Here is a 27,938-nt window from a genome sequence, read left to right as displayed (position 1 = left end):
CGTGAGCCTTCATGCTTTGACCAGTGCGTTTATTTGTCACCCGTTCACCGGGGCTGTGGGGCACAGCGCCTGGTGCCCCCTCCCCAGGGTGAGCTTTGTCGGCAGGCAGCTGGGGTGCTCCTCCCCCTTTGCTTCCCTCTGTGCGCCGTGACCTGTGTCTCTCCCCGATCCTCTGCTCGGGGGCCCGGCCTCCCAGGAGCCCGTTCTGGACGGCCTTCCTTGCTGCTCTCACCCCGGGTCCTGGTCCCAGCAGGCCTGGAGGCTGTGTGCACGAGCCGTGGGCGTGCAGGCAGTGCCCTGTGTGGCCCCGGAGGCCAGCCAGTCCAGTGCAGCCTGCTGGGTCCAGTCGGGTCTGCAGAAGCCCACCTGCACCTCCTTTCTCTCTGGGGGCCCAGGCGAGCCCCCTCGGAGGCTCTCGGAGGCCGCGGCTATGCCTCGGGAGGGGCTGCGGGGCCCAGCGTGTCGGGGCGGTTTTGTGGATGCAGCTCTAGTCTCCGCAGCGCCGGCGGCGGCATGCACAGCTGCTGAACACTTGCACCGTGAGCACCAGCTGCTGCCCCCGCACCGCAGGGTCCGTGCAGGGCAGCACGAGCTGCTTCTCGTAGGAGCTGATGGGGTGGCAGCAGCTGCAGGTGGTGGCCACTTGCATGGTGTTGGTGTTGAAGCTGCAGAGGAGCAGTGGTGGAGCGTGCGTCAGGGCAGCTGCCTCAGGGTGCCCCTCCCGGGCCCTTGGAGAGGTGGGCGCCAGGATCCCAGCCTGGGCCTTCAGGCAGGGGCTGGCTCCCGTTTCTGAGCTCCCCTGCTCCCAGCAGGTGTGGCGCAGACAGGTGTGTGTGTGGGGGCCAGGGTGACCTGACGGGGCGGCACGCTGCTGGGGCTGGGAGCTCTCGGTGGATCTTCCCTAGCTTCTGTGAGAAGTGCCTCTGTTGGGCAGGGCGGGCTCCCAGCCCAGGACCCGGACAGGTGCTGCACAGGGCCGATGGCTCACCTGGCCGAGGAGGTGCACACACCCTCGCAGCGGGTCACTGTGATGTTGGCCGTGCACCCCTGGTAAGTGACTTCTTCCTCAGACACCTTCACGCTGCAGGCCCCTGGGCGTGGAGAGGCAGGCGTCAGACAGCAACCCCGGGGCGTGGCCTCTGGGGGCTCCGCACCTGGCCCCCTCGAGAGCAGGAGCTGACGTACCTGGCTCTAGGACGGCGGTTTTTAACCCCTTGTTCTGCGGCACAGTGGGTGGTGCTGGCTCCGCCGAGGGAAGGCTGCCAGCTGCCTGACTGCTTAGATGATCTGAACGGGGCCACTTGGGCACCTGCCCACAGTGGTGTCTCTCCTGGGTCCCCACCCTGGGGCCCGGGCCATCTCCCCTTGTCTGAGCCCCACCAAGGTCAGACCTCACAGCTTTGTGTAGAAACAAAGCCTAACGTTAAGTCTCTCGTTGTGTTTTTTCTTACTGAAAACTGGCTGCATTGGATGTCCCTTAAGGTCGAGGGTTTCTCAGAGGGTGAGGCCGATTCCAGCCCTGGCCCTGGTGGAGCCATGCTCAGCCCCCAGCCTCCCTCGCCACCTTCCCTCCCGGCCCAGCACCAACCTGTGGGCGGAGCTGTCTCTGATCTGCTGGTCTCAGTACCTGTGAGAGGGATGGGGTAGGTGTCAGTGTACCCCTTGGGAACAGATGGTATCGCACGAACTCCCTGCAGCGGTCTGTGCTACTGGGGGCAGGCTGGATGTGGACCCGGCTGTGAGCTCTGCCCTGCATCCATTGCAGTGGACAGGCTTGGGTGCCCGTCAGAGAACTGCCAGTGTGGGACTTCAGTGAAAAAGGGAAGACTGCACAGTGGCTCTCACCTTCCCACCTGCCCCCATGCGAGGCCTGCCTGTGGCTTCAAGCCTTGCCTGCCTTGCTTTTCCACTGGAGGTGAGGTGAGAGGCTTGGTAGGGACAGAGCTCGGGGTGCGTCCCTATGGTTCCCATTGCCCCAGCCCTCCTCTGCTCCATCTCCTGCTCCTGCTCTCACCCCACACTCTGGTCTCCTCCTCGACAGGCAGCCTCTCCCTGGTCCTCGTCCCTCAAGAGAGCAGGCTGCCTGTCAGTGCCATCCTGCAGTGGCAGGTGTCCCACTGTGGGAAGCCTGGGGATGCATGCCATGCAAGGGAGAGGCATGCCATGCAAGGGAGAGGCATCCCTGGAGGACAGGGGGCTCGGGCAGGTCTCGAGCAGGAAGGCAGAGCAGAGCTGGAGGCACCTGCAGCACTGAGGCCTGGGCACCCCAGCCACTAGTTCCAGTTCAGCCCCTGGCAAGCACCTGAAGTGAGCTGTGTGTGTGCTTTCTGTAACCTGGGTGAGGCTGGCCAGGCTGGAGTTCACTGACCTGGCCAAGAAAGGCCGAGGAGAGGCCCAGAGGACATGTGAGCAGCATACAGCAGAGGGCAGGATGGAGAGGGGGTGGGGGAGCTGTGGCCCTGTCCTTCCAGACACCCCCAGGACATGGCTGAAGCACCAGAGCTTGGAGACCTGGGGTGGCACGCCAGGGCTGGCCAGAGGCTGCGGCTGCAGCTCCAGCTGGTTGTGCATGACCCCAAGTCTGCTCGTGGTCCTGTGCTGCCCGACCGTCCCTAGGCAGGGCAAGTGATAGCTTTAGAGGGGAGAAACATACACTTGCTGTGAGAGCCGGACCAGCCTCTGTGGGTGTGGGCAAGGCGTGATGGGGTGCAGCAGAGGTTGGGGGAGAGGCAGCACCCACAGGGTCATCAGGAGGTGTGAGGGGACAAGAAAAGGCGGGGATCCAATGGGAGTGGCCCAGAGTGTTGTCCAGAACACACAGACAAGGCTGAGAAGTGTGCCCCGTGGGTCATGAGGTGGCTGCAGAGCTGTCACTCACCTGCAGAGCTGGGAAGAGATGTGACGAGAGAGGAGATGGACTGGCTCTCAGTGGACACAGACCTGGTGGTGGGGAGGGAGGAGCTTCCGTGTGCAGTGATGGAGCTGGCTAGGAACACAGTAGTCTGCAGCCTGGTGGTACTCGGCTGTCTGGTGGTGAGGTTGGTGGCTGGAGAACTTGGGACGGCTGTCACCCCCAGTGTAGAAGACAGGAGGCCGTGGGTGGGGGTTTGGGTGGTGAGAGAGGTGGACTGGGCGGTGGTGGACTGAGAGGATGGGACAGAGGAAGTGGGACTGCTGACCGTGGTCCGGGGTGTAGACAGGATGACCGTACTAACAGTGGGGGCAGGGGACAGGGTGGGAGCTGATGGAGGTGACAGGGAGGCCCTGATGGGTGTGGAGGCGGCTGGGGAAGGGGGGCTGGTTGGCAGGGACGCTGTTTGTGACATGGTCAGAGGTGCAGAGGGCGAGGGACTGTGTGGAGCTGAGCTGACGCTTGGGATGCTGTGTGAAGTGGAGACTGCAGAAGGGGAAGGGGAAGACGATATCAAAGGAGAGGTGTTCGAGGACCCGTGAGGAGGAGGAGAGGAAACAGTGGGCAAGGAGGAGGGGATTGGGACAGTGGAAGAAGAGGGGTAATGGGGAAGAGTCGACACAGAAACAGAAGTGGTTAAAGGACTTTGGCTTGGGTTCAGAGAAGCTGGAGAAGACAATGGAGAGCTGAAGCTAGAGCTTTGTAGTGGTGCTGTGCTGACTGAGCTCTGGGTTTGTGTGGTCCCTGTTGTGGTCTTTGTGAGTGGCAGGGTTGTGGGTGTGGTGCTCCCTATTGTTGTTGTCAGCAGTGGGGATATGGATGTGGGTGCCATGGATGTGACCGGGACGTGTGTCAATGGCGTTGGGGTGCCAGTAGGCTTTGTGGTGGAGTAGGTAGCATGGGACTCAGTTGGGGTGATGACTTGGTGAGAGGTTGAAGTCACAGATGTTGACACATGGATGGGAAGGGTCTCTGGATGTGATGGGGTGGAATGGGTGGTGGTGGTCCGGAAGGATGTTCCTGTTGGCAGAACTGTTGTGTGAGAGGTGGTGTGGACAGAAAAGGTGGCACTGGAGTGAGTGGTGAATGGAGTGTGTGGCCCAGTGGGGGCAGCTGTTGTGTGTGTCACGGGTGTTCCAGTGCCTCTACTGGTAGATGGAAGGGAGATAGTACTGAGCAGTGGAGAAGTGCTTACAGGGAGGATGGTTGAAGTAGAATGTGATATTGGGGCTGTGGAGGTTGTTATTGTGCTGACCAAGTTTTGGGCTTGAGTGGTCCCTGTTGTGGTCTTTGTCAGTGGTGGGACTGTAGGTGCAGTGGTCTTTGTCAGTGGTGTGGCTGTGGATGTAGTGGTCTCTGTGGTGGTCTTTGTCAGTGGTGTGGCTATAGGTGTGGTGGACCCTATGGTGGTCTTTGTCAGTGGTGTGGCTGTGGTGGTTTCTGTTGTGGTCTTTGTCAGTGGTGTGGCTGTGGTGGTCTCTGCGGTGGTCTTTGTCAGTGGTGTGGCTGTGGTGGTCTCTGCGGTGGTCTTTGTCAGTGGTGTGGCTGTGGTGGTCTCTGTGGTGGTCTTTGTCAGTGGTGTGGCTGTGGGTGTGGTGGTCTCTATCAGTGGTGTGGCTGTGGGTGTGGTGGTCTCTATCAGTGGTGTGGCTGTGGGTGTGGTGGTCTCTGTCAGTGGTGTGGCTGTGGTGGTCTCTGTGGTGGTCTTTGTCAGTGGTGTGACTGTGGGTGTGGTGGTCTCTGTCAGTGGTGTGGCTCTGGGTGTGGTGGTTTCTGCTGTGGTGGTTGTCAGTGGTGTGCCTGTGGGTGTGATGGTCTTTGTCAGTGGTGTGGCTGTAGTGGTGTCTGTGGTGGTCTTTGTCAGTGGTGGGGCTGTGGTGGGTTCTGTGGTAGTCTTTGTCAGTGGTGTGGCTGTGGTGGTCTCTGTGGTGGTCTTTGTCAGTGGTGTGACTGTGGGTGTGGTGGTCTCTGTCAGTGGTGTAGCTCTGGGTGTGGTGGTTTCTGCTGTGGTGGTTGTCAGTGGTGTGCCTGTGGGTGTGATGGTCTTTGTCAGTGGTGTGGCTGTAGTGGTGTCTGTGGTGGTCTTTGTCAGTGGTGGGGCTGTGGTGGGTTCTGTGGTAGTCTTTGTCAGTGGTGTGGCTGTGGGTGTAGTGGTTTCTGTGGTGGTCTCTGTCAGTGGTGTGACTGTGGGTGTAGTGGTTTTTGTGCTGGTCTCTGTCAGTGGAGTGGCTGTGGATGTGGTAGTTTTTCTGGTTGTCTTTGTCAGTGGTGTGCCTGTGGGTGTGGTGGTCTCTGTCAGTGGTGTGGCTGTGGATGTGGTAGTTTTTCTGGTTGTCTTTGTCAGTGGTGTGGCTGTGGGTGTGGTGGTCTCTGTCAGTGGTGTGGCTGTGGGTGTGGTAGTCTCTGTCAGTGGAGTGGCTGTGGATGTGGTAGTTTTTCTGGTTGTCTTTGTCAGTGGTGTGGCTGTGGGTGTGGTGGTCTCTGTCAGTGGTGTGGGTGTGGGTATGGTGGTGGTTGTCAGTGGTGTGCCTGTTGGTGTGGTGGTTTCTATGGTGGTCTTTGTCAGTGGTATGGGTGTGGTGGTCTCTGTTGTGGTCATTGTCAGTGGTGTGGCTGTGGGTGTGGTGGTCTCTGTCATTGGTGTGGCTGTGCTGGTTTCTGTGGTGGTCTCTGTCAGTGCTGTGACTGTGGGTGTAGTGGTTTCTGTGGTGGTCTCTGTCAGTGATGTGCCTGTGGGTGTAGTGGTTTCTATGGTGGTCTCTGTCAGTGGTGTGACTGTGGGTGTGGTGGTTTCTGTGTTGGTCTTTGTCAGTGGTGTGGGTGTGGTGGTCTCTGTTGTGGTCATTGTCAGTGGTGTGGCTGTGGGTGTGGTGGTCTCTGTTGTGGTCTCTGTCAGTGGTGTGGCTGTGGGTGTGGTGGTCTCTGTCAGTGGTGTGACTGTGGGTGTAGTGGTTTCTGTGGTGGTCTCTGTCAGTGGTGTGACTGTGGGTGTAGTGGTTTCTGTGGTGGTCTCTGTCAGTGGTGTGACTGTGGGTGTGGTGGTCTCTGTCAGTGGTGTAGGTGTGGTGGTTTCTGTGGTGGTCTTTGTCAGTGGTGTGGGTGTGGTGGTCTCTGTTGTGGTCATTGTCAGTGGTGTGGCTGTGGGTGTGGTGGTTTCTGTTGTGGTCTTTGTCAGTGGTGTGTCTGTGGGTGTGGTGGTCTCTGTCAGTGGTGTGGGTGTGGTGGTCTCTGTTGTGGTCTCTGTCAGTGGTGTGTCTGTGGGTGTGGTGGTCTTTGTCAGTGGTGTGGGTGTGGTGGTTTCTGTTGTGGTTGTCAGTGGTGTGGCTCTGGGTGTGGTGGTCTTTGTCAGTGGTGTGGTGGTCTCTGTTGTGGTCTTTGTCACTGGAGTGGCTGTGACTGTGGTGGTTTCTATTGTGGTTGTCAGTGGTGTGGCTGGGGATTTGGTGGTCTTTGTCAGTGGTGTGACTGTGGGTGTGGTGGTCTCTGTCAGTGGTGTGGGTGTGGTGGTTTCTGTTGTGGTCTTTGTCAGTGGTGTGACTGTGGTGGTTTTTGTGGTGGTCTTTGTCAGTGGTGTGGGTGTGGTGGTCTCTGTTGTGGTCTTTGTCAGTGGAGTGGCTGTGACTGTGGTGGTTTGTGTTGTAGTCTTTGTCAGTGGTATGGCTGTGAATGTGGTGGTCTCTGTCAGTGGTGTGGCTGTGCTGGTTTCTGTGGTGGTTTCTGTCAGTGGTGTGATTGTGGGTGTAGTGGTTTTTGTGGTGGTCTTTGTCAGTGGTGTGTCTGTGGGTGTGGTGGTCTCTGTTGTCTTTGTCAGTGGTGTGACTGTGGGTGTGGTGGTGTCTGTCAGTGGTGTGACTGTGGGTGTAGTGGTTTTTGTGCTGGTCTCTGTCAGTGGAGTGGCTGTGGATGTGGTAGTTTTTCTGGTTGTCTTTGTCAGTGGTGTGGCTGTGGGTGTGGTGGTCTCTGTCAGTGGTGTGGCTGTGGGTGTGGTAGTCTCTGTCAGTGGAGTGGCTGTGGATGTGGTAGTTTCTCTGGTTGTCTTTGTCAGTGGTGTGGCTGTGGGTGTGGTGGTCTCTGTCAGTGGTGTGGGTGTGGGTATGGTGGTGGTTGTCAGTGGTGTGCCTGTTGGTGTGGTGGTTTCTGTTGTGGTCTCTGTCAGTGGTGTGACTGTGGATGTGGTGGTTTCTGTGGTGGTCTTTGTCAGTGGTATGGGTGTGGTGGTCTCTGTTGTGGTCATTGTCAGTGGTGTGGCTGTGGGTGTGGTGGTCTCTGTCATTGGTGTGGCTGTGCTGGTTTCTGTGGTGGTCTCTGTCAGTGATGTGACTGTGGGTGTAGTGGTTTCTGTGGTGGTCTCTGTCAGTGGTGTGACTGTGGGTGTAGTGGTTTCTGTGGTGGTCTCTGTCAGTGGTGTGCCTGTGGGTGTAGTGGTTTCTATGGTGGTCTCTGTCAGTGATGTGACTGTGGGTGTAGTGGTTTCTGTTGTGGTCTGTGTCAGTGTTGTGGCTGTGGGTGTGGTGGTTTCTGTTGTGGTCTTTGTCAGTGGTGTGACTGTGGTGGTTTTTGTGGTGGTCTTTGTCAGTGGTGTGGGTGTGGTGGTCTCTGTTGTGGTCTTTGTCAGTGGTGTGACTGTGGGTGTGGTGGTCTCTGTCAGTGGTGTGGCTGTGGGTGTGGTGGTCTTTGTCAGTGGTGTGGCTGTGGGTGTGGTGGTTTCTCTGGTTGTCTTGGTCCATAGTGTGACTGTGGGTGTGGTTGTCTCTGTTGTAGTCTCTGTCAGTGATGTCACTGTGGGTGTAGTGGTTTTTGTGGTGGTCTTTGTCAGTGGTGTGGCTGTGGGTATGGTGGTCTTTGTCAGTGGTGTGGATGTTGTGGTTTCTGTCAGTGGTGTTCCTGTGGGTGTGGTGGTTTCTGTGGTGGTCTTTGTCAGTGGTGTGCCTGTGGGTGTGGTGGTTTCTGTTGTGGTCTCTGTCAGTGGTGTGGCTGTGGGTGTAGTGGTTTTTGTGGTGGTCTTTGTCAGTGATGTGACTGTGGATGTGGTGGTTTCTGTCAGTGGTGTGCCTGTGGGTGTGGTGGTCTCTGTTATAGTCTCTGTCAGTTGTGTGACTGTGGGTGTAGTGGTTTTTGTGGTGGTCTTTGTCAGTGGTGTGCCTGTGGGTGTGGTGGTTTCTGTTGTGGTCTCTGTCAGTGGCGTGGCTGTGGGTGTGGTGGTCTCTGTCAGTGGTGTGGCTGTGGGTGTAGTGGTTTTTGTGGTGGTCTTTGTCAGTGATGTGACTGTGGATGTGGTGGTTTCTGTCAGTGGTGTGGCTGTGGGTGTGGTGGTCTTTGTCAGTCGTGTGTCTGTGGGTGTGGTGGTCTCTGTTGTGGTCTTTGTCAGTGGTGTGACTGTGGATATGATGGTCTCTGTCAGTGGTGTGGCTGTGCTGGTTTCTGTGGTGGTTTCTGTCAGTGGTGTGATTGTGGGTGTAGTGGTTTTTGTGGTGGTCTTTGTCAGTGGGGTGGGTGTGGTGGTCTCTGTTGTGGTCTTTGTCAGTGGTGTGATTGTGGGTGTGCTGGTTTCTGTGAGTGGTGTGGCTGTGGTGGTTTCTATCAGTGGTGTGATTGTGGGTGTAGTGGTTTTTGTGGTGGTCTTTGTCAGTGGTGTGGGTGTGGTGGTCTCTGTTGTGGTCTTTGTCAGTGGTGTGGCTGTGGGTGTGGTGGTCTTTGTCAGTGGTGTGACTGTGGGTGTGGTGATCTTTGTCAGTGGTGTGGATGTTGTGGTTTCTGTCAGTGGTGTGTCTGTGGGTGTGGTGCTCTCTATTGTAGTCTCTGTCAGTGGTGTGACTGTGGGTATGGTGGTGGTTGTCAGTGGTGTTCCTGTGGGTGTGGTGGTTTCTGTGGTGGTCTTTGTCAGTGGTGTGCCTGTGGGTGTGGTGGTCTCTGTTGTGGTCTCTGTCAGTGATGTCACTGTGGGTGTAGTGGTTTTTGTGGTGGTCTTTGTCAGTGATGTGACTGTGGATGTGGTGGTTTCTGTCAGTGGTGTGGCTGTGGGTGTGGTGGTCTTTGTCAGTGGTGTGGCTGTGGGTGTGGTGGTCTCTGTCTGTGGTGTGGGTGTGGTGGTTTCTGTCAGTGGTGTGGGTGTGGTAGTCTTTGTCAGTGGTGTGACTGTGGGTGTGGTGGTCTCTGTTGTAGTCTCTGTCAGTGATGTCACTGTGGGTGTAGTGGTTTTTGTGGTGGTCTTTGTCAGTGGTGTGGCTGTGGGTATGGTGGTCTTTGTTAGTGGTGTGGATGTTGTGGTTTCTGTCAGTGGTGTTTCTGTGGGTGTGGTGGTCTCTGTTGTGGTATTTGTCAGTGGTGTGACTGTGGGTGTGGTGGTCTTTGTCAGTGGTGTGGCTGTGGGTGTGGTGGTCTTTGTCAGTGGTGTGGATGTTGTGGTTTCTGTCAGTGGTGTTTCTGTGGGTGTGGTGGTCTCTGTTGTGGTATTTGTCAGTGGTGTGACTGTGGGTGTGGTGGTCTTTGTCACTGGTGTGGATGTGGTGGTCTTTGTCAGTGGTGTGGCTGTGGGTGTGGTGGTCTTTGTCAGTGGTGTGACTGTGGATGTGGTGGTTTCTCTGGTTGTCTTGGTCCATAGTGTGACTGTGGGTGTGGTTGTCTCTGTTGTAGTCTCTGTCAGTGATGTCACTGTGGGTGTAGTGGTTTTTGTGGTGGTCTTTGTCAGTGGTGTAGCTGTGGGTGTGGTGGTGTTTGTCAGTGGTGTGGATGTGGTGGTTTCTGTCAATGGTGTGTCTGTGGGTGTGGTGGTCTCTGTTGTGGTCTTTGTCAGTAGTGTGACTGTGGGTGTGGTGGTCTTTGTCAGTGGTGTGACTGTGGATGTGGTGGTTTCTCTGGTTGTCTTGGTCCATAGTGTGACTGTGGGTGTGGTTGTCTCTGTTGTAGTCTCTGTCAGTGATGTGACTGTGGGTGTAGTGGTTTCTGTTGTGGTCTGTGTCAGTGTTGTGGCTGTGGGTGTGGTGGTTTCTGTTGTGGTCTTTGTCAGTGGTGTGACTGTGGTGGTTTTTGTGGTGGTCTTTGTCAGTGGTGTGGGTGTGGTGGTCTCTGTTGTGGTCTTTGTCAGTGGTGTGACTGTGGGTGTGGTGGTCTCTGTCAGTGGTGTGGCTGTGGGTGTGGTGGTCTTTGTCAGTGGTGTGGCTGTGGATGTGGTGGTCTTTGTCACTGGTGTGGATGTGGTGGTCTTTGTCAGTGGTGTGGCTGTGGGTGTGGTGGTCTTTGTCAGTGGTGTGACTGTGGATGTGGTGGTTTCTCTGGTTGTCTTGGTCCATAGTGTGACTGTGGGTGTGGTTGTCTCTGTTGTAGTCTCTGTCAGTGATGTCACTGTGGGTGTAGTGGTTTTTGTGGTGGTCTTTGTCAGTGGTGTAGCTGTGGGTGTGGTGGTGTTTGTCAGTGGTGTGGATGTGGTGGTTTCTGTCAATGGTGTGTCTGTGGGTGTGGTGGTCTCTGTTGTGGTCTTTGTCAGTAGTGTGACTGTGGGTGTGGTGGTCTTTGTCAGTGGTGTGGCTGTGGGTGTGGTGGTCTTTGTCAGTGGTGTGGCTGTGGGTATGGTGGTCTTTGTCATTGGTGTGGCTGTGGGTGTGGTGGTCTCTGTCAGTGGTGTGGCTGTGGGTATAGTGGTTTTTGTGGTGGTCTTTGTCAGTGATGTGACTGTGGATGTGGTGGTTTCTGTCAGTGGTGTAACTGTGGGTGTGGTGGTCTCTGTTATAGTCTCTGTCAGTTGTGTGACTGTGGGTGTAGTGGTTTTTGTGGTGGTCTTTGTCAGTGGTGTGCCTGTGGGTGTGGTGGTTTCTGTTGTGGTCTCTGTCAGTGGTGTGGCTGTGGGTGTGGTGGTCCCTGTCAGTGGTGTGGCTGTGGGTGTAGTGGTTTTTGTGGTGGTCTTTGTCAGTGATGTGACTGTGGATGTGGTGGTTTCTGTCAGTGGTGTGGCTGTGGGTGTGGTGGTCTTTGTCAGTCGTGTGTCTGTGGGTGTGGTGGTCTCTGTTGTGGTCTTTGTCAGTGGTGTGACTGTGGATATGATGGTCTCTGTCAGTGGTGTGGCTGTGCTGGTTTCTGTGGTGGTTTCTGTCAGTGGTGTGATTGTGGGTGTAGTGGTTTTTGTGGTGGTCTTTGTCAGTGGGTGGGTGTGGTGGTCTCTGTTGTGGTCTTTGTCAGTGGTGTGATTGTGGGTGTGCTGGTTTCTGTGAGTGGTGTGGCTGTGGTGGTTTCTATCAGTGGTGTGATTGTGGGTGTAGTGGTTTTTGTGGTGGTCTTTGTCAGTGGTGTGGGTGTGGTGGTCTCTGTTGTGGTCTTTGTCAGTGGTGTGGCTGTGGGTGTGGTGGTCTTTGTCAGTGGTGTGACTGTGGGTGTGGTGATCTTTGTCAGTGGTGTGGATGTTGTGGTTTCTGTCAGTGGTGTGTCTGTGGGTGTGGTGCTCTCTATTGTAGTCTCTGTCAGTGGTGTGACTGTGGGTATGGTGGTGGTTGTCAGTGGTGTTCCTGTGGGTGTGGTGGTTTCTGTGGTGGTCTTTGTCAGTGGTGTGCCTGTGGGTGTGGTGGTCTCTGTTGTGGTCTCTGTCAGTGATGTCACTGTGGGTGTAGTGGTTTTTGTGGTGGTCTTTGTCAGTGATGTGACTGTGGATGTGGTGGTTTCTGTCAGTGGTGTGGCTGTGGGTGTGGTGGTCTTTGTCAGTGGTGTGGCTGTGGGTGTGGTGGTCTCTGTCTGTGGTGTGGGTGTGGTGGTTTCTGTCAGTGGTGTGGGTGTGGTAGTCTTTGTCAGTGGTGTGACTGTGGGTGTGGTGGTCTCTGTTGTGGTCTCTGTCAGTGGTGTGACTGTGGGTGTGGTGGTTTCTGTCAGTGGTGTGACTGTGGGTGTGGTGGTCTCTGTTATAGTCTCTGTCAGTTGTGTGACTGTGGGTGTAGTGGTTTTTGTGGTGGTCTTTGTCAGTGATGTGACAGTGGATGTGGTGGTTTCTGTCAGTGGTGTGGCTGTGGTGGTCTCTGTCAGTGGTGTGGCGGTGGGTGTGGTGGTTTCTGTGGTGGTCTCTGTCAGTGGTGTGGTGGTTGGTGTGGTGGTCTCTGTAAGTGGTGTGGCTGTGGGTGTGGTGGTCTTTGTCAGTAGTGTGACTGTGGGTGTGGTGGTCATTGTCAGCGGTGTGGCTGTGGGTGTGGTGGTCTCTGTTGTGGTTGTTGTCAGTGATGTGACTGTGGATGTGGTGGTCTCTGTCAGTGGTGTGGCTGTGGGTGTGGTGGTCTTTGTCAGTAGTGTGACTGTGGGTGTGGTGGTCATTGTCAGCGGTGTGGCTGTGGGTGTGGTGGTCTCTGTTGTGGTTGTTGTCAGTGATGTGACTGTGGATGTGGTGGTCTCTGTCAGTAGTGTGACTGTGGGTGTGGTGGTCATTGTCAGCAGTGTGGCTGTGGGTGTGGTGGTCTCTGTTGTGGTTGTTGTCAGTGATGTGACTGTGGATGTGGTGGTCTCTGTCAGTGATGTGACTGTGGGTGTGGTGGTCTTTGTCAGTGGTGTGGCTGTGGGTGTCATGGTCTTTGTCAGTGGTGTGGCTGTGGGTGTTGTGGTCTTTGTCAGTAGTGTGACTGTGGGTGTGGTGGTCATTGTCAGCGGTGTGGCTGTGGGTGTGGTGGTCTCTGTTGTGGTTGTTGTCAGTGATGTGACTGTGGATGTGGTGGTCTCTGTCAGTAGTGTGACTGTGGGTGTGGTGGTCATTGTCAGCAGTGTGGCTGTGGGTGTGGTGGTCTCTGTTGTGGTTGTTGTCAGTGATGTGACTGTGGATGTGGTGGTCTCTGTCAGTGATGTGACTGCGGGTGTGGTGGTCTTTGTCAGTGGTGTGGCTGTGGGTGTCATGGTCTTTGTCAGTGGTGTGGCTGTGGGTGTGGTGATCTCTGTCAGTGGTGTGGTGGTGGTGGTTTCTGTGGTGGTATCTCTCAGTGGTGTGGCTGTGGGTGTGGTGGTCTCTGTCAGTGGTGTGACTGTGGTGGTTTCTGTGGTCGTCTCTGTCAGTGGTGTGGCTGTGGATGTGGTCTTTGTCATTGGTGTGGCTGTGGATGTGGTTTCTGTCAGTGGTGTGGCTGTGGGTGTGGTGGTTTCTGTGGTGGTCTCTGTCAGTGGTGTGGTTGTGGTGGTTTCTGTGGTGGTCTCTGTCAGTGGTGTGGCTGTGGGTGTGGTGGTCTTTGTCATTGGTGTGGCTGTGGATGTGGTTTCTGTCAGTGGTGTGTCTGTGGGTGTGGTGGTCTCTGTTGTGGTCTTTGTCAGTGGTATGACTGTGGGTGTGGTGGTCTTTGTCAGTGGTGTGGCTGTGGGTGTGGTGGTCTCTGTCAGTGGTGTGGCTGTGGGTGTGGTGGTCTCTGTCAGTGGCGTGGCTGTGGGTTTGGAGGTCCCTGTGGTGGTGGTTGTCAGTGGTGTGGCTGTGGGTGTGGTGGTCCCTGTGGTGGTTGTCAGTGGTGTGACTGTAGGTGTGGTGGTGGTAGTCAGTGGTGTGGCTGTGGGTGTGAGCACTGTCTCTGTGACAGGGGTGTGTGTTGATAGAGAAGGAGTGCCAGTTGTCTTTGTGGTGGAGAAGGTGGTGTGGGACTCGGTCAGGGTGATAACCTGGTGAGAGGTTGGAGTCACTGAGGAGGTGGCCGATGTTGACACGTGGACAGGAAGGGTCTCTGGAGGTGGTGGGGTTGGGTAGGGTGTGACTGTGGGTGTGGTGGTCTCTGTCAGTGGTGTGGTTGTGGTGGTTTCTGTGGTGGTCTCTCTCAGTGGCGTGGCTGTGGGTTTGGTGGTCCCTGTGGTGGTGGTTGTCAGTGGTGTGGCTGTGGGTGTGGTGGTCTTTGTCAGTTGTGTGGGTGTTGTGGTCTCTGTCAGTGGTGTGGCTGTGGATGTGGTGGTCTCTGTCTGTGGTGTGGCTGTGGGTGTCGTGGTCTCTGTCAGTGGTGTGGCTGTGTGTGTCGTGGTCTCTGTCAGTGGTGTGGCTGTGGGTGTGGTTGTCTCTGTCAGTGGAGTGGCTGTGGGTGTGGTTGTCTCTGTCAGTGGCGTGGCTGTGGGTTTGGAGGTCCCTGTGGTGGTGGTTGTCTGTGGTGTGGCTGTGGGTGTGGTGGTCTTTGTCAGTGGTGTGGCTGTGGGTGTCGTGGTCCCTGTGGTGGTGGTTGTCAGTGGTGTGACTGTAGGTGTGGTGGTGGTTTTCAGTGGTGTGGCTCTGGGTGTGGTTGTCTCTGTCAGTGGCGTGGCTGTGGGTTTGGAGGTCCCTGTGGTGGTGGTTGTCTGTGGTGTGGCTGTGGGTGTGGTGGTCTCTGTCAGTGGTGTGGCTGTGGGTGTGGTGGTCTCTGTCAGTGGCGTGGCTGTGGGTTTGGAGGTCCCTGTGGTGGTGGTTGTCTGTGGTGTGGCTGTGGGTGTGGTGGTCTTTGTCAGTGGTGTGGCTGTGGGTGTCGTGGTCCCTGTGGTGGTGGTTGTCAGTGGTGTGACTGTAGGTGTGGTGGTGGTTTTCAGTGGTGTGGCTCTGGGTGTGGTTGTCTCTGTCAGTGGCGTGGCTGTGGGTTTGGAGGTCCCTGTGGTGGTGGTTGTCTGTGGTGTGGCTGTGGGTGTGGTTGTCTCTGTCAGTGGAGTGGCTGTGGGTGTGGTTGTCTCTGTCAGTGGCGTGGCTGTGGGTTTGGAGGTCCCTGTGGTGGTGGTTGTCTGTGGTGTGGCTGTGGGTGTGGTGGTCTTTGTCAGTGGTGTGGCTGTGGGTGTCGTGGTCCCTGTGGTGGTGGTTGTCAGTGGTGTGACTGTAGGTGTGGTGGTGGTTTTCAGTGGTGTGGCTCTGGGTGTGGTTGTCTCTGTCAGTGGCGTGGCTGTGGGTTTGGAGGTCCCTGTGGTGGTGGTTGTCTGTGGTGTGGCTGTGGGTGTGGTGGTCTCTGTCAGTGGTGTGGCTGTGGGTGTGGTGGTCTCTGTCAGTGGCGTGGCTGTGGGTGTGGTGGTCCCTGTGGTGGTTGTCAGTGGTGTGACTGTAGGTGTGGTGGTGGTAGTCAGTGGTGTGGCTGTGGGTGTGAGCACTGTCTCTGTGACAGGGGTGTGTGTTGATAGAGAAGGGGTGCCAGTTGTCTTTGTGGTGGAGAAGGTGGTGTGGGACTCGGTCGGGGTGATAACCTGGTGAGAGGTTGGAGTCACTGAGGAGGTGGCCGATGTTGACACGTGGACAGGAAGGGTCTCTGGAGGTGGTGGGGTTGGGTAGGCTGTGACTGTGGGTGTGGTGGTCTCTGTCAGTGGTGTGGCTGTGGGTGTGGCTGTGGGTGTGGTGGTTGTGGGTGGAGTTGATGTCTGGGGTGTGGTGGGGACAGGGAGTGGAAGGGTGGTGCTGGAGTGGGTGATGGGCATGGCCGTGGAGGGAGGAGCCGGTGTGTTGGGGCTGGCGCTGCCCTCGGCCCCAGTGGTGGGGGCCGTTGGTCTCAGGCCCGTGTGTGCTGTGCTGGGCCCTGTGGTGCCCTCTGGCGGTCGTGGGGGCTCCGTGCGCTGTGTCTCCTGGCTGATGGGAGTTTCGGGGGTCCATCGATGTGTTGAGGATGCTGTTGAAAGCAGGGCGTCATTTCACTCCCTCCCCCTCGTACCCTGCTTTGGGGTCGCCCACGCCTTCCACATCAGCCTCCACACCTGTGGCTCTAGTGTGCCTGCGGGGGTGTCCAGCAGCTTTCTGGATGACTCTGGTTCCTCTCCCAGCCCCCTGTCCCGGCATTGTCTGTGGGCCCTTGTTGCATCCTGAATGTCTGCAGTGGGTTTTGGGGTCCCTCCCTAGCAGCCCTACTCTCAGGGTGGGCTCCTCTGCCCCGGCCTCAGGCAGGTGCTTCCTCTTCCCTCCTGCTCTCAGGGGAATGGGAAGTTGGTGGCCCTGCCCCCGAGCTGGGGCCTGTGCGTGGCTCAGGGGCCTTTTGGAGCCCTTGCACCCTGAGGCCTGTGGATCCCTCAGTGAGGGTGGCCATGGGGGAAGGCTGCTTGGGTCTGGTGGTCTGGGAGATGTATAGAGAGGAGTGTAATGAGCTGGGAGGGCCGCCCCCATCTTAGACCCATGGTCATAGGGGCCGCCCAAGGCTGCTCTCTTCCCCGTGGCCCAGAGGCTCAGGCTGGGCACCAGGGCTGCCCCGTGGAGGCCTCTCTGCAGGGACAGACAATGGTGGCATGCTTACTTGCGGGGTTCCCTGTGGCGGTCCCCGACGTTGCCAGGCTTGGTGAGGCATTCCCTGTGGCGGTCCCTGATGTTGCCAGGCTTGGCGAGGCTGCTGTGGTGCGCACCGTGGCCCGAGCTGTGGACTGCGTGGCGGTGCTGAGGGAGGGCCCCGTGGGCCGCGTGGTGGCCCAGGTCACGGGAGGGCCCGTGGCTGTGGACCTTTGCGTGGCTGTGGGGACCGGTGCAGATGTGGCCCGGGTGGTGACAGCAGAGGTGCTCCAAGGTGACTCTGCAGGGACGGTGCCTGGTGTCCCCTTCAGCCCCACCCACACACCCCGGGTGCTTCCTCACACACCGTTGGGCCTCTGCCTGGGCCTTACCCTCCGAGGAGACCGTTGGTTGTGTCCGGGTGGTCGGGGCTGTCCCTGCCTGTGTGGATGAAGAAGCCGTGGCTGGGAGGCTGGGCGTCTGCATGGGCCCCGTGGGTGTTGTTGGGGAGCCGAGCCCAGTGCTGGGGATCAGCGCGGTGCTGGCCGTGGCCGTGGCCGGCGTGGTTTCTGTGGCAGGCGAGCCTGTGGGGGACACGCGTGCTGCTGCTGTGGAGTCGGCAGCTGCCCCCGCACGCCCTTGAGGAGGAGCCCTCTTCCCTGCTGGGCCTCTGAGCCTCCTTTGCTGGGCAGGCGGCCCCGCGGTGCTCAGTGGCCGGGCGTTGGGGCCTGCCTGCCCTTCCCGTCTGGCTCCTTCCCCCAGGGCTGGCCCAGGTGCACCTGCCCCCGACACCCGTGTGCCCGGCTGCTGCCCCGGTGGACAGACAGAGGCTGGCCTCCTGGGCCGTCCCGTGGAGTAGAGCCGGGAGAGCCGGGGAAGAGCCCGCATCACCACGATCCCACTCGTGTGTGCAATCACCTGTTGGCGCTGGCGTGGTGGGCACCGGCACTGCAAGAAGGGGGCTGGTCAGGAGCGCTGCCCTCCCGTCCCCTGCCCCCCACCCAGGGAGGCCCTGCAAAGCCTTCGGTTGTGTCCCAGGGGTTGTCAGGAACCCAGGAGTTGGAGCTGCCATGGAAGTGTCGGGACTCCTGCTTCCCATCCTTCCCCCACTCCCCATGTCGGCATGGATGGGCCTGGAGGGGACTGGCAGGGCCGGCCGGATGCTGCCCCAGGGTCGCTGCAGGTGATGGTCAGTGCCCCCCAGCTGCCTGTTGCTGAACCCAGGGGAGGTCCCTGCCCTGTACCCACACTCCTCAGCAGGCCTGGGTATGCCCTGCGACCAGGGCCGGGAGAGTGGGTGTTTGGTGCATCCACACTCTCAGAGGCTGGGAGAGTGGGTGTTTGGTGCACCCATACTCTCAGAGGCCAGGAGAGTGGGTGTTTGGTGCAGGGAAGCAAGGGCTGACCCTTTTCCCTGGGTGTCTGGCTGTGTCCCAGGGAGCAGGGTGCACAGGGGCTCACCGGGAGCTCTGTGAGGGGTGGGGGCTTGCGGGCAGTGGGCTGAGCTTACTGCATGGCATGCACGTCCCCTTGTCGTGATCGAAGTACTCATCCCGGGAGCAGTTGTAGCAACCTGAGAGGTGCACGCAGAGAATGGCCAGACCTCAATGCCCGAGCCGGAAGCCCCTCTTCCCCCGGCCTCAGCCCTCCCGGAGGGCCTGTCAGGCTCCCTGCCATCTGGCTCCCCATCCCGCCTGTCAGTGGTCCTAATGCTGCAGGCCGCCCTCCTCCCATCTCTCCCACGCCCAGACCTTCGACGTTGTCAGGGACGCTCTGTGGTGACGCGGGGCAGAGGCACGGCTGGTAGTGCCACGTGCAGTTGGCCTCCTGGGTGTACTGGAACTCGCCACCCACCTGCGTGTGCGTGTTGTAGAACTCACAGTACACGGCTACGGGGAGGGGCACCATCAGTGGTGGAGCCGGGCTCAGGGTCCCCCCGGGCTCAGGGTCCCCCCAGGATCAGGGTCCCCCCGGGATCAGGGTCCCTCTGCTGGGCTCAGGGTCCGCCCGCCGGGCTCAGGGTCCCCCCGCCGGGCTCAGGGTCCCCACAGGCTCAGGGTCCCCACGGGCTTAGGGTCCCCCCGGGATCAGGGTCCCCCTGGGCTCAGGGTCCCCAGGGTCCCCGTGGGCTCAGGGTCCCCCTGGGCTCAGGGTCCCCACGGGCTCAGGGTCCCCACGGGCTCAGGGTCCCCCTGGGCTCAGGGTCCCCACGGGCTCAGGGTCCCCCCAGGATCAGGGTCCCCCCGGGCTCAGGGTCCCCCCGCCGGGCTCAGGGTCCCCCTGGGCTCAGGGTCCCCACGGGCTCAGGGTCCCCCCGCCGGGCTCAGGGTCCCCACGGGCTCAGGGTCCCCACAGGCTCAGGGTCCCCACGGGCTTAGGGTCCCCCCGGGATCAGGGTCCTCCCGGGCTCAGGGTCCCCACGGGCTCAGGGTCCCCACGGGCTTAGGGTCCCCCCAGGATCAGGGTCCCCCCGGGCTCAGGGTCCCCACGGGCTCAGGGTCCCCCCGGGATCAGGGTCCCCACGGGCTCAGGGTCCCCCCGGGCTCAGGGTCCCCCCGGGCTCAGGGTCCCCATGGGCTCAGGGTCCCCACGGGCTCAGGGTCCCCACGGGCTCAGGGTCCCCCCGGGATCAGGGTCCTCCCGGGCTCAGGGTCCCTCTGCTGGGCTCAGGGTCCGCCCGCCAGGCTCAGTGCCCTTCAGGGATCAGGGTCCCTCTGCAAGGCCTCCCTGGGCATGGCCTGCCGCCCATCCTGGAGAAGCGCCGCAGCCTGGCAGCTCAGCCACGGCCCTGCAGAGGCTGGAGGGCCAGAGCAGGACTCACGGCAGAAGTCAGGGGACCGCCAGTCCACACACACGCCCTTGTCCACGCAGGCCTTGGCGTAGGCGGCCACAGCATCACATAGGCACTCGCAGTCCCCGCCAGTGTCGCACGCACACGTGTCCTGCACGCAGGCCTCGTAGTAGGGCAGGCGGTAGACCTGTGGGCGCCCCTCGGGGTCAGGTGGGACCTGGCCTGGCCCCGCTGACCTGCCCAGACCGCTTGGCGTGGGCGGGGCGGGGCGCGGGAGCGATGGGGCGGGACGGGGCCCACCAGGTGGGGAGGGGCAAGGGCGGGCGGGGCGAGGGCGGGACGGGGCGGAGCCCACCTGGCTGTGGTGGGCGGGGCGGGGGCCCACCTGGCCATGGTGGGCGGGGCGAGGGCGGACGGGGCGGGGCCCACCTGGCCATGGTGGGCGGGGCGAGGGCGGACGGGGCGGGGCCCACCTGGCCGTGGCAGGCTGCGAAGGTTTGGCTGTTGATGATGCTGCACTTGCGCTCGGCCCAAGATTGGCGGAAGGTGTTGAGGCTACAGGGGTCCAGCGCGAAGGTGGTGTCGCCGCACAGTGGGCTCTCCTTCCAGGAGTTCACAAACTCCAGCTCGCTGGATGCCAAGTACTTGCTGCGTGTCTGGAAGTCGTCTTTCATATTCCCATTGTAGTTGCCACATAGGCCGCAGAGGGGATCCTGCGGGGGCCGGTGTCAGGTGCCAGGCGGGCAGGGGCTCCCCACACCCCCAGGCCGCAGGGCGGGCAGCAGTACCTGGGAGGCGCGGGCGACCTTGATGAAGACGGTCATGTGCTTGTTCCAGGTGAGGGTCAGGTTGTACGTGCTGCCGATGGTGATGTCCAGCACCAGGTGCAGGGAGCCAGCCTTGACCCGGAAGTGCACGCCGGGGTCCTCCCCGCTCACCGTGTAGTTGGCGTCTGCCAGCACGATGGACAGGCCCTGGGGGGCGCAGCTGTCACCAGCTGCCTGCGCTCTGGGCAGCAGCTCAGTGCTGTGGGTCTTCCCCCTCCTGGCCTGAGCTTTCCTGGCCTGGGGGCCTGCCCTCTAGAGCCTTGTTGGGAGAAGGTCCCAGGGCACCCTGGAATCTGCTGAGGGCTGAGGGTCAGGCTTGGGGGAGACCCCTCCCCGCTGCACCGTTGTCCAGTTCTGGGGGACACTGCCAGCATGGTGTGGACGTGGAGGTCAGGGGCAGAGGTCAGCAAGGATCCTGAGTGGCCAGGCTCTGGGGCCCCGTGGCGGTTGGGGAGGCTGCCCGCTTGCTTACCCCCAGGAGGATCTTTATGGCCCTCGAGCAGGTGGCACCCGACTTTGCGCACACGACGTTCTCTGTCAGGATCTTGAAGGTGGGCTGCGAGTCACTGGCATTGCAGCCGTCCTGTGGGGAAGGGGTGTTGAGGAGCCGGCCCCGTGGCCCCCAGCCCCACATTGGCCCCGTGGCCTGGCGCGCACTCACCGTGACCAGGATGTACTCGCAATTGCCATCGAACACAAAGCGCTGCCCGTCAAAGGTGACCACGTGGCCCTCCCCATAGAGGCTGCAGGTGGACGGGCAGTGGGCGCTCTGCTGGCAGGACCATGTCCCGTTTGAGCAGATGCTGTGGGAGGAGCAGGGTGTCCTGGAGTTCGGGGGATGACCTGGGCACAAGCGCCCCACAGGACCCTTGACCTTGTGGGTAGGAGGGGCCCCTGCCAACGCCAAGCACCTGACGACAGTTGGGCCACCAGGGTTTGCGGGTGGGGTTGCAGCTCACCAGCTCTTACAGTCGGTGTGGAGCTCAGCGCCCCGGGGATAGGAGATGCCGGCAAACTCGCATGGGCACTCCTCGGGGGGCACGCACTGCCCGCTGGCATTCTCGTAGAGCCCCTTGGCACAGACACATCCGGGCTCACACTTCGTGGGCACCTGGGGGAGGAGGGTCGGTGGCCCCTGGAGGGTAGCCCCACTTGCGGCCACTAGAGCCCTGGGCCCTTCTGAGGCCCCCTACTGTGTTCTTCCCAGGCCTCTCCCTGCATAAACCCTGCTCTGGGCCTTTCTCTTATCAAAGCTGCCCCGCCCCGCCCTTAGGGGCATCACGGCTGGGCTGCTCTAGCCCCTTCCCAAGCAGCAGGGCCCTCAGTCCTCGGGGAGCCCACAGAGGAGCACGCTTGGCGGCCAGGCCGTCGGTCACACGCGTCATGGGGTGGGTGGGATGGAGCATGGCCTGCCGTCCCTGAAGGGCCCGTGGGAATCCTCTCATGGACCAAGGAGCTGTGGGACGCCCACTGTGGGAGTGTCCGCCCCAGGGCACCCTCGGCTTCCTCAGGCAGTGGGCTCTGCTCTACCAAGGAGCACCGTTGCCCCTCGCTCCTTACACAGGGGGTGCCAGTGGCCAGCATCTGACAGGTGGGGGCGCAGGCTGCCCCAAACTTGTCCTCCGAGGACTGACTGCAGGACTGGAAGGTCTTTGGGGCTGAGCAGGTTGCTGCAGAGACAAGGGGCCCGGGGTGAGGTGGACACAGAGGAGCCGAGGCCCCCGCAGTCCAGCTCCGCCAGCCTTGGCCGTAGCCACATACCCAAAAGCATCTGAGGCCGCACTGGACAGCTCAACCGCCCACTGATGCAGTGGCTGTGGGAGAGAAGCCGGGTGAGCACTGCCTCGACAGGGCCGCAGGCCGGGCAGCTGCCCTCCGGAGCCCTTGCTCACCAGACGACCCCGTTGACCATGGTGGACTGGTCGGCCAGGATGAACCCGTGGTTGTCCAGGAGGCAGGGGCACTGGGCCTTGCGCACACACTCGGCCTTGTGGTTCAGGTAGGTGCCCTCGGGGCAGTTGCAGCCGTCCACCGGCACAGCACTGGGGTGGCACTCGGCCTCGCGGTCAGTTAGCGACAGGCACGTGTGGTCACAGGCCTGGCTGTCGTAGCTGAACGTCTGGTTGCCTGTGCAGGGAATGCCTGCGGGGGTCCGGGGGACAGGAGACAGATCCTGGGGAGGCGCCCTCTGTGCCCGCCTCGCAGGCCACGCCCACCTGCTGTGCCCGCCCCCATAGGCCACGCCCACCCACAAGCCCCGCAGACACCTCCAGCCCCACTTTGCCCGCCGCCACAAGTCCCGCCCACCACACAGGCCCCTCCCACTCCGCTGAGCCCGCCACACAGGTCCCGCCCCCCCCACGCACTGCAGTTGTCCACGCTGCTCCTCCAGCCCTGCAGCAGGACGCCCCGTGAGGCGCACGCCAGCGCGTAGTCACCGAGGGCAGCGCAGATGTGCGGGAATGTCTCCTCGTAGTTGCAGGCCTGGTACACGCACCTCTGCGGGCAGACAGTGGCCATGAGCGTCCTCCTGGAACCCCGAGGGTCTCCCCAGGGGCCTCTCCATGCCCACGGCCCCACCCACCTTGTAGAAGGGCTTGGGGTCCACGGTGGCGTGGCAGTTCTCAAACACCGTGCCCTTCTGCACCAGCACCGCGCAGTGGGTCTCCGCACACACCTCTGGGGGGACAGGCGGGCATGGATCAGCTGCCCGGGGTCTCCCGCCCACCCCGCCCCTGCTGGGCAGCACTCACTGTTGAGCTGGCTCATGGAGCAGGGGTCGATCTCACGCTCCAGCGCAGCGGGGCAGTTTCCTGCTCGCCAGGAGTCCACGAAGAGCGAGGCAGTGCCCTCGGCGATGCCCATGCTCGTGGTGAAATCGTCCGTCGTGTCCCCGTTGAAGTTGCCGCAGAGCCCTGGGCCGGTGGCGAGGGTGGGTGGCCTGTGCTCCTTCCTGTCCTGCCCTGCGCTCCCTGAGGCCCCCTCCTCCCCTAACCACACTGGGAGGGCCAGCTGTGGTGCTGGATGGGCTGGGTCAGCGCCAGGCTCTGCCGGGCCCTTCTCCTCTGGGGTGGCCAGGCCGGGCAGGGAGGGGCATCTGGGCCAGCCCTGGGCAGACTGGGGTGGGACTCACCTCTGGTCTGGCCTCTGAACTGGGGCCCGACGGTGATGTACAGCTGGAACACGGGCCACAGCTGGATCACAAGCTCTAGCCCGAAGGTGGTGACCATCTGAAGGTGGGTGGATGTCTGCCTGAAGACCGTGATGTTTCCTGAGGGGACAGGAGCCTCAGCGGGTGGCCTGCTTTGGGACCCAGCTCAGTGAGGCCCTGGGTGCCGGGTAGGGCTGGGGACATACGAGTCTTGTATGGCAGCCACTTGGTGTCCCCGTTGTTGGTGACCACCTCATCCTGAGAAATCACGATTTTGTCCTGGGGGAAGGAGGCTTGAGTTACAGGGGGCCGGGAGCAGGGGAAGCCCCCACCTCGTGTGGGCCAGGCAGGGTGAAGCGGGAGCTGGGGTGTGTCTGCCTGGGGCACAGGTAGGGTGGCCTCACCTTGCTGGACTTGTAGATGACAGCAACCAGGGAGGTCTCCGAGTGAGAGTACCCAGACTTGTCGAACACAGCCATGAGCGAGCCACCGTCAGGGAGCTGGGGGCTCTGGGGGAGGGTGGCTCAGGTCAGGCCCCAGGGCGCTCACGGTGTCCCCCCGCCTGTGGCGGGGCCCCTGGTGGGGGTGTGTCCTACCTGCACAAGGACGTAGGTGCAGGTGCCATGGAAGCGGAAGGGCCTGGCGTCGAACGTGGTGACGAAGGAGCCGCCCTCCAGGGCACAGCGCCGTGGGCAGGGCCGCTCCTCACACTCCCAGTGGCCCCCCGAGCACCGGCTGTGGGTGGCAGGCGTGAGCCAGCGTTCCCCAGCAGCCCCCGCTGGCCTGCACGCCCTCTCCCGCGGCCCGGCACTCACCAGGTCTGGCAGGCAGCTGTTGTGACCTCCCCGGGGGCATAAGCCACCCCGCTGAGCATGCAGGGGCACTGGGGCTCGGGAACACAGCTGTGGTTTTTCGAGATGTCATCCAGAACCATCCCTGCAGGAGAGGGGCTTCCTGGGGCTGCGGCTGGGCCCTGCCCCGCCTGTGGGGTCATGGGAGAGCCCTTCCCCTCCGCCCTACCCCCTCCCTGAGTGCTGCCCCATGGGTGGCAGGCCCTGCCCCGCCACCGCCCTGCTCCCTGAGGGTGGGCACCTGCACGTGCACAGGGCAGGCAGAGCCTTCGCTGGGGCAAGTCCCAGTGGAGCGTCTGGGGCCGCGGGTCCTGGCTCCCAGCCTGGGGTTGGGGGCATGGAGGCCCGGCTCTGGGCTCCGCTAGGGGGTCCTGGGAGGGTGATGCCCTCACCTTCTGGGCAGAAGCAGCCGAAGGTGCAGAAGCTGGAGCAGCTGTGCTGCGGGTTGGAGCAGGTCTGCACGCAGGTCTCGCCGCACTCGCGGTACACCTGGTTGGCCGGGCACTGGCCCACAGCTGCAGGTCGAGCTGCCCTGTGAGAGGGGCCTGCGGCCCCCAGCCTGACCCCCCACCACCCGCCCTGGCCCTCTCCTCGTTCCCCGGGACTCACAGCAGAGGTCGAGGCCCCGCCAGCTGCTGACGGGCTGGCCGGCCATGCTGCACTGGCGTGAGTACTCGGACAGCGTGGCGCAGCTGCAGTTACGCCGGCCGGGCTCCACGCATGCGGCCATGTCCGCCTGGCAGCTCAGCAGGAAGGGCTCCTGGGGCACGGTGCACTCGGGCGCCACCAGGGTCAGCAGCTGCAGGCAGGTCTGGGCCTGGACACAGGGCCACGCAGGGTCATGGGGGCCAAGGCACGTTCCCCACCACACACATGCCCTGCAAGGCTGGGGTGTTGCTGGCCTGGGTCCCTGTCAGACCCCATGGGCTGGCCCCACCCTGGTGATAGGCCCCCCACCTCCAACCCCGGGAGCCCGGCCCCGCCGCCTCACACACGTGCTCTGCCTGCAGGAGCCGGGGGCTGGGGATGGCCTCATAGGCACAGATCTCGTTGGGGTCATCCAGCTTCTGGAGGGCAGCGTACTTGTGGGGCTCCAGCAGTTGGCCTGGGGGGGCAGGGCGGGGTCAGCACCCCGGTTGCCGGGCCACAGCGGGGGCCGCCAGCCCTCACCTACCGTTCTCGCTCAGAAACTCGTTGGTCTTCTCGCCGTCGAAGTTCCCACACAGCCCGCACATCTTGCCCATGTACTTCCTCTCCACCAGCACCTGCAGGGGTGGGCACTGCCGTTGGGTGGGCGGGGAGGGGCACAGGGCCCCGGGGCCCCCCAGGAGCTACTCACACCCGCTCCAGGGGCGCAGAGGCCCCTCACAGGGGAGGACCCAGGCCTGCCCGCCCAGCTCCTCACTGGGGATCCCCGTTCTCACTAGCTTGTCCTCAAGCCCCTGGGAAGCCCAGGCTCCCCAGCCCGCCCCCCGCCCCCTGCTGACGCCCTCACCATGAGATGGGCACCGGGACCCCACATGACCACCAGCTCCATTTCCAGCTGCTTGGCCAGCAGCCTCACGCTCTGTCCGAAGGGTGTGATCTGGAGCCCGTTGCTGGTGTGGGGCAGGCTGACCACCCTGCAGGGCAGCTGTGGTCAGCGCCGCCCCCGGCCCCCAGCTGCCCCTCCCGGCTTTCCGGCCTACCCCACGTCCTTGATGGTGATGACTGTGTCCTGCACGGTGACCGCAGAGGCCCCCAGCTCCACAATGATCCGGGAGATGTTCCCAGCAGGCTCTCGCCGTAGCTGGACGCTGAAGGTGGATGGGGCATCCTTGCAGACGGCCGCAAAGACGTAGTTGCAGGTCCCCGAGAAGTCGTACGTGTGGCCATCGAAGGTGGAGAAGTGGCCGGCCCCCCACGTGGAGCACCGGCCCCTGTCGTCGGGAGCTGCAGAGAGCGTGCGGTCTTGGAGTTCTGCGTCCTCCCAGCTGGCAGAGTGGGTCTGGAGCCCCTCCCAGTCTCCAGGCGCCCCCCGGGGGTGGGTGGGGAGAGGCCCGCATCCCCATGCCCACCCAGCTCTGGGCTGGGGTCTGCCTCACGGGAGTGTGGGCCTCTGTCGGGGCTGGGCTCTGGGACGTGAAGCAGCAGCTTAGCCCGCGCTCAGCAGGACCCGTGGCCCCCTCTGCAGGAGAAGCTCATCTCCCCTGGGGGAGGGGTGGGCTGGGGTCTCCCCTCGCGGAGACTCCAGGCCACACTCGCCCTGTAGCTGGGCCGTGGCCCTGTGCCCTGGGCAGTTCCTCAGGACGGAGGGCTGCCCGTGAGCCTCATCTGGCTGTGGGGGATCCTTCGCCCTGTGGAGCCCTGGGGGCACCGAGGAGCTGTCCTCCAGACCTGCGAGGACAGGGCCCCCCATCAGCGTGTGGCCGCCCACGTCTGGGGGTGAGGTCCCAGTGCTGGTGGGTGGCAGGGTCATCTGAGTGTGCCCCGGGGTCCCGTCTCTGCCCCGGTCCGCTGTGCCCCCTGCCTCAGGGTGCGCGGGTTCCTGGCCACGCCGACTCCCGAGTCCCAGCATGGTGGCTGCCCGCATCGTCCCTCTGGGTGGCACCAGGAGCGGGCCCGCCTGACTGATGGCCGTGGGGTCCCCAGCCGGCTCAAGGGGTGGTGACTCGGCCTCCTCCCCTACAGCACCCACCACGCGGGTGTGCCCCTGGCACCTCTTCTCAGCTCACCACCAGCCCCCACAACGCCTGGAGTCACGTTGGCTGTGCCACCCTGGACGGGCCCTGTGGGCCTGGCACACACGGTGTTCCTTCTGCACGCTTGGCGGCCTTTCCTGCACTGCCCGTTCTGGTCGGCCTGGGCCCCGCTCAGAGGCCTCCATCCCAGAGTCCCCGGCCTCCAGACCCCAAGGTCGGAGCCTCTGGTCCAGGAAGGCAGGGCCTCCCTCCCGCCTCCCCCGGGGCCAGTGCGGGGTCAGCGCTTAGACACCCTGTCCCACTCCCAGCCCCACCGTGTCCGCAGCCCAAACCCCCACGGCTCCAAAGCCATGCTCCTCGCCGCCCCTGCGTCCTACACCCACCCTGGCAGGCTCCTGGCGTCTCCCTCCCCCTGGTTCTGGGCCCAGGTCTGGGGGTCCCCAGGGCCTGGATTGGGCCCAGGGAGGTGGTCTTGGCTGGGCAGGGGTCCTGGGTGCTCAGAGCCACCCCTGGTGAGAAAGCTGGTGCCTGGGGGTGCGGAAGGGGCTTCGTGGGAGGTGAGGGGTGGAATGGGCCTAGGGCTGCCCACTGGCCTCGCAGCCTGCCCCTGGGCCGGGCACCTCTCCCTGGCTCCACATTGAGGTTAGAGGGGCCCTGGGGCTGCCAAGGGGCACAGCGGGGCAGGAGCTGAGGAGGTAGGCTTCCTCCTGGCTCGAGACCGGGCTCTGGGTCAGGCCTGGTGCTTGCTGTCAGCCAACAGGAAGGGCTTCCGCTGGCCATGGGGTGACCCCTCTGGGCTGGCCCCTTCTGAGGGGTGCTTGGCTGAGGGTCCTGGAGGAGGAGGAGGGGGACCCATGTCCCCATGGCCTGACAGGTGAGACTGGGTGGGGCGGCCCTTCTAGCCCCCGTTTCTTTGATCCTCACATCATCACACAGGGGAGTGTCACCCCACTTTACAGACCGGGAAACTGAGGCCCAGAGCCCCCCTCGGGCTTGCTATTAGTAGCCAGGACTCTCTGGAGTCAGCTCTCTCCCTGAGTCTTTTGACTTCAGTGCCCACAAGGCCCCCTGCACGCCCTCTGGCTGCCCCTGGGGACCCCAGAGGCCTCTCAGGACCCAGGGCCCGGTGGGGAGTGCCAGTGCCAGTGCCAGGCTTCAGGCACTGAGGCCCCACCACTGTCCCCCGCCCCGCACGCCTGCGTTCCGAGGGACCCCTGTCCCCCGACTCGCGTGGACATGTGGGCCTTGGCCAGCAGGGCAGCCATGGGGCAGGGACAGGCCACCCTGGCCTGTCGGTCGTCTCCTGGTCATCAGCGTCCACATGGCTCGCCTGCCTCCCGCCAGGTCTCTGAGGTGAGAAGGCCTGGAGACGCTCCCACGTGGAGGGGCCCCGAGGGGTCTGGCACCCCGATGCCCATGGCCCCCACTCACCGGCGCCGAGCAGGGCCCCCCCGCAGGAGAGGAGCAGCAGCAGCCGAGGCCCGAGCATGGCGCGAGGCGGGAGCGGCCGCTGCTGGACTCGTGCCTCCGCGGGGGACACCGCGGCCGGCTGCACCAGTGCGACCCGAGCAGGCGCCCAGTGCCTTATGTAGGGTGAGGCTCGCCCGCC

The 27,938-nt window shown here is 62.0% G+C and overlaps 1 protein-coding gene across 1 annotated transcript; it reads right to left on the bottom strand.

Moving 5' to 3' along the window:
* Positions 1–12: 12 nt before the first annotated feature.
* LOC100850574 (mucin-6) lies at positions 13–27,873 on the bottom strand. Its single transcript, XM_059883193.1, is given in 35 exon segments — positions 13–665; positions 989–1,091; positions 1,186–1,266; positions 1,589–1,627; positions 2,879–11,057; positions 11,060–15,444; positions 16,060–16,329; positions 16,421–16,612; positions 16,947–16,976; positions 17,539–17,601; positions 17,780–17,917; positions 18,850–19,006; positions 19,293–19,532; positions 19,608–19,793; positions 20,119–20,229; positions 20,308–20,449; positions 20,606–20,757; positions 21,207–21,316; positions 21,408–21,460; positions 21,539–21,788; positions 22,013–22,145; positions 22,231–22,325; positions 22,400–22,561; positions 22,780–22,917; positions 23,004–23,076; positions 23,202–23,306; positions 23,394–23,532; positions 23,613–23,733; positions 24,041–24,163; positions 24,258–24,465; positions 24,644–24,753; positions 24,823–24,913; positions 25,144–25,270; positions 25,337–25,580; positions 27,761–27,873. Coding segments are annotated over 35 exon segments (16,986 nt in total). The 5' UTR covers positions 27,819–27,873; the 3' UTR covers positions 13–487.
* Positions 27,874–27,938: the final 65 nt, after the last annotated feature.

This window comes from Bos taurus, chromosome 29 (assembly GCF_002263795.3).
Source record: "Bos taurus isolate L1 Dominette 01449 registration number 42190680 breed Hereford chromosome 29, ARS-UCD2.0, whole genome shotgun sequence".
In the NCBI taxonomy this organism is placed as follows: domain Eukaryota; kingdom Metazoa; phylum Chordata; class Mammalia; order Artiodactyla; family Bovidae; genus Bos; species Bos taurus.
Note: the sequence above shows the minus strand (reverse complement) of the source record. Positions and strands in the feature narration are given on the sequence as shown.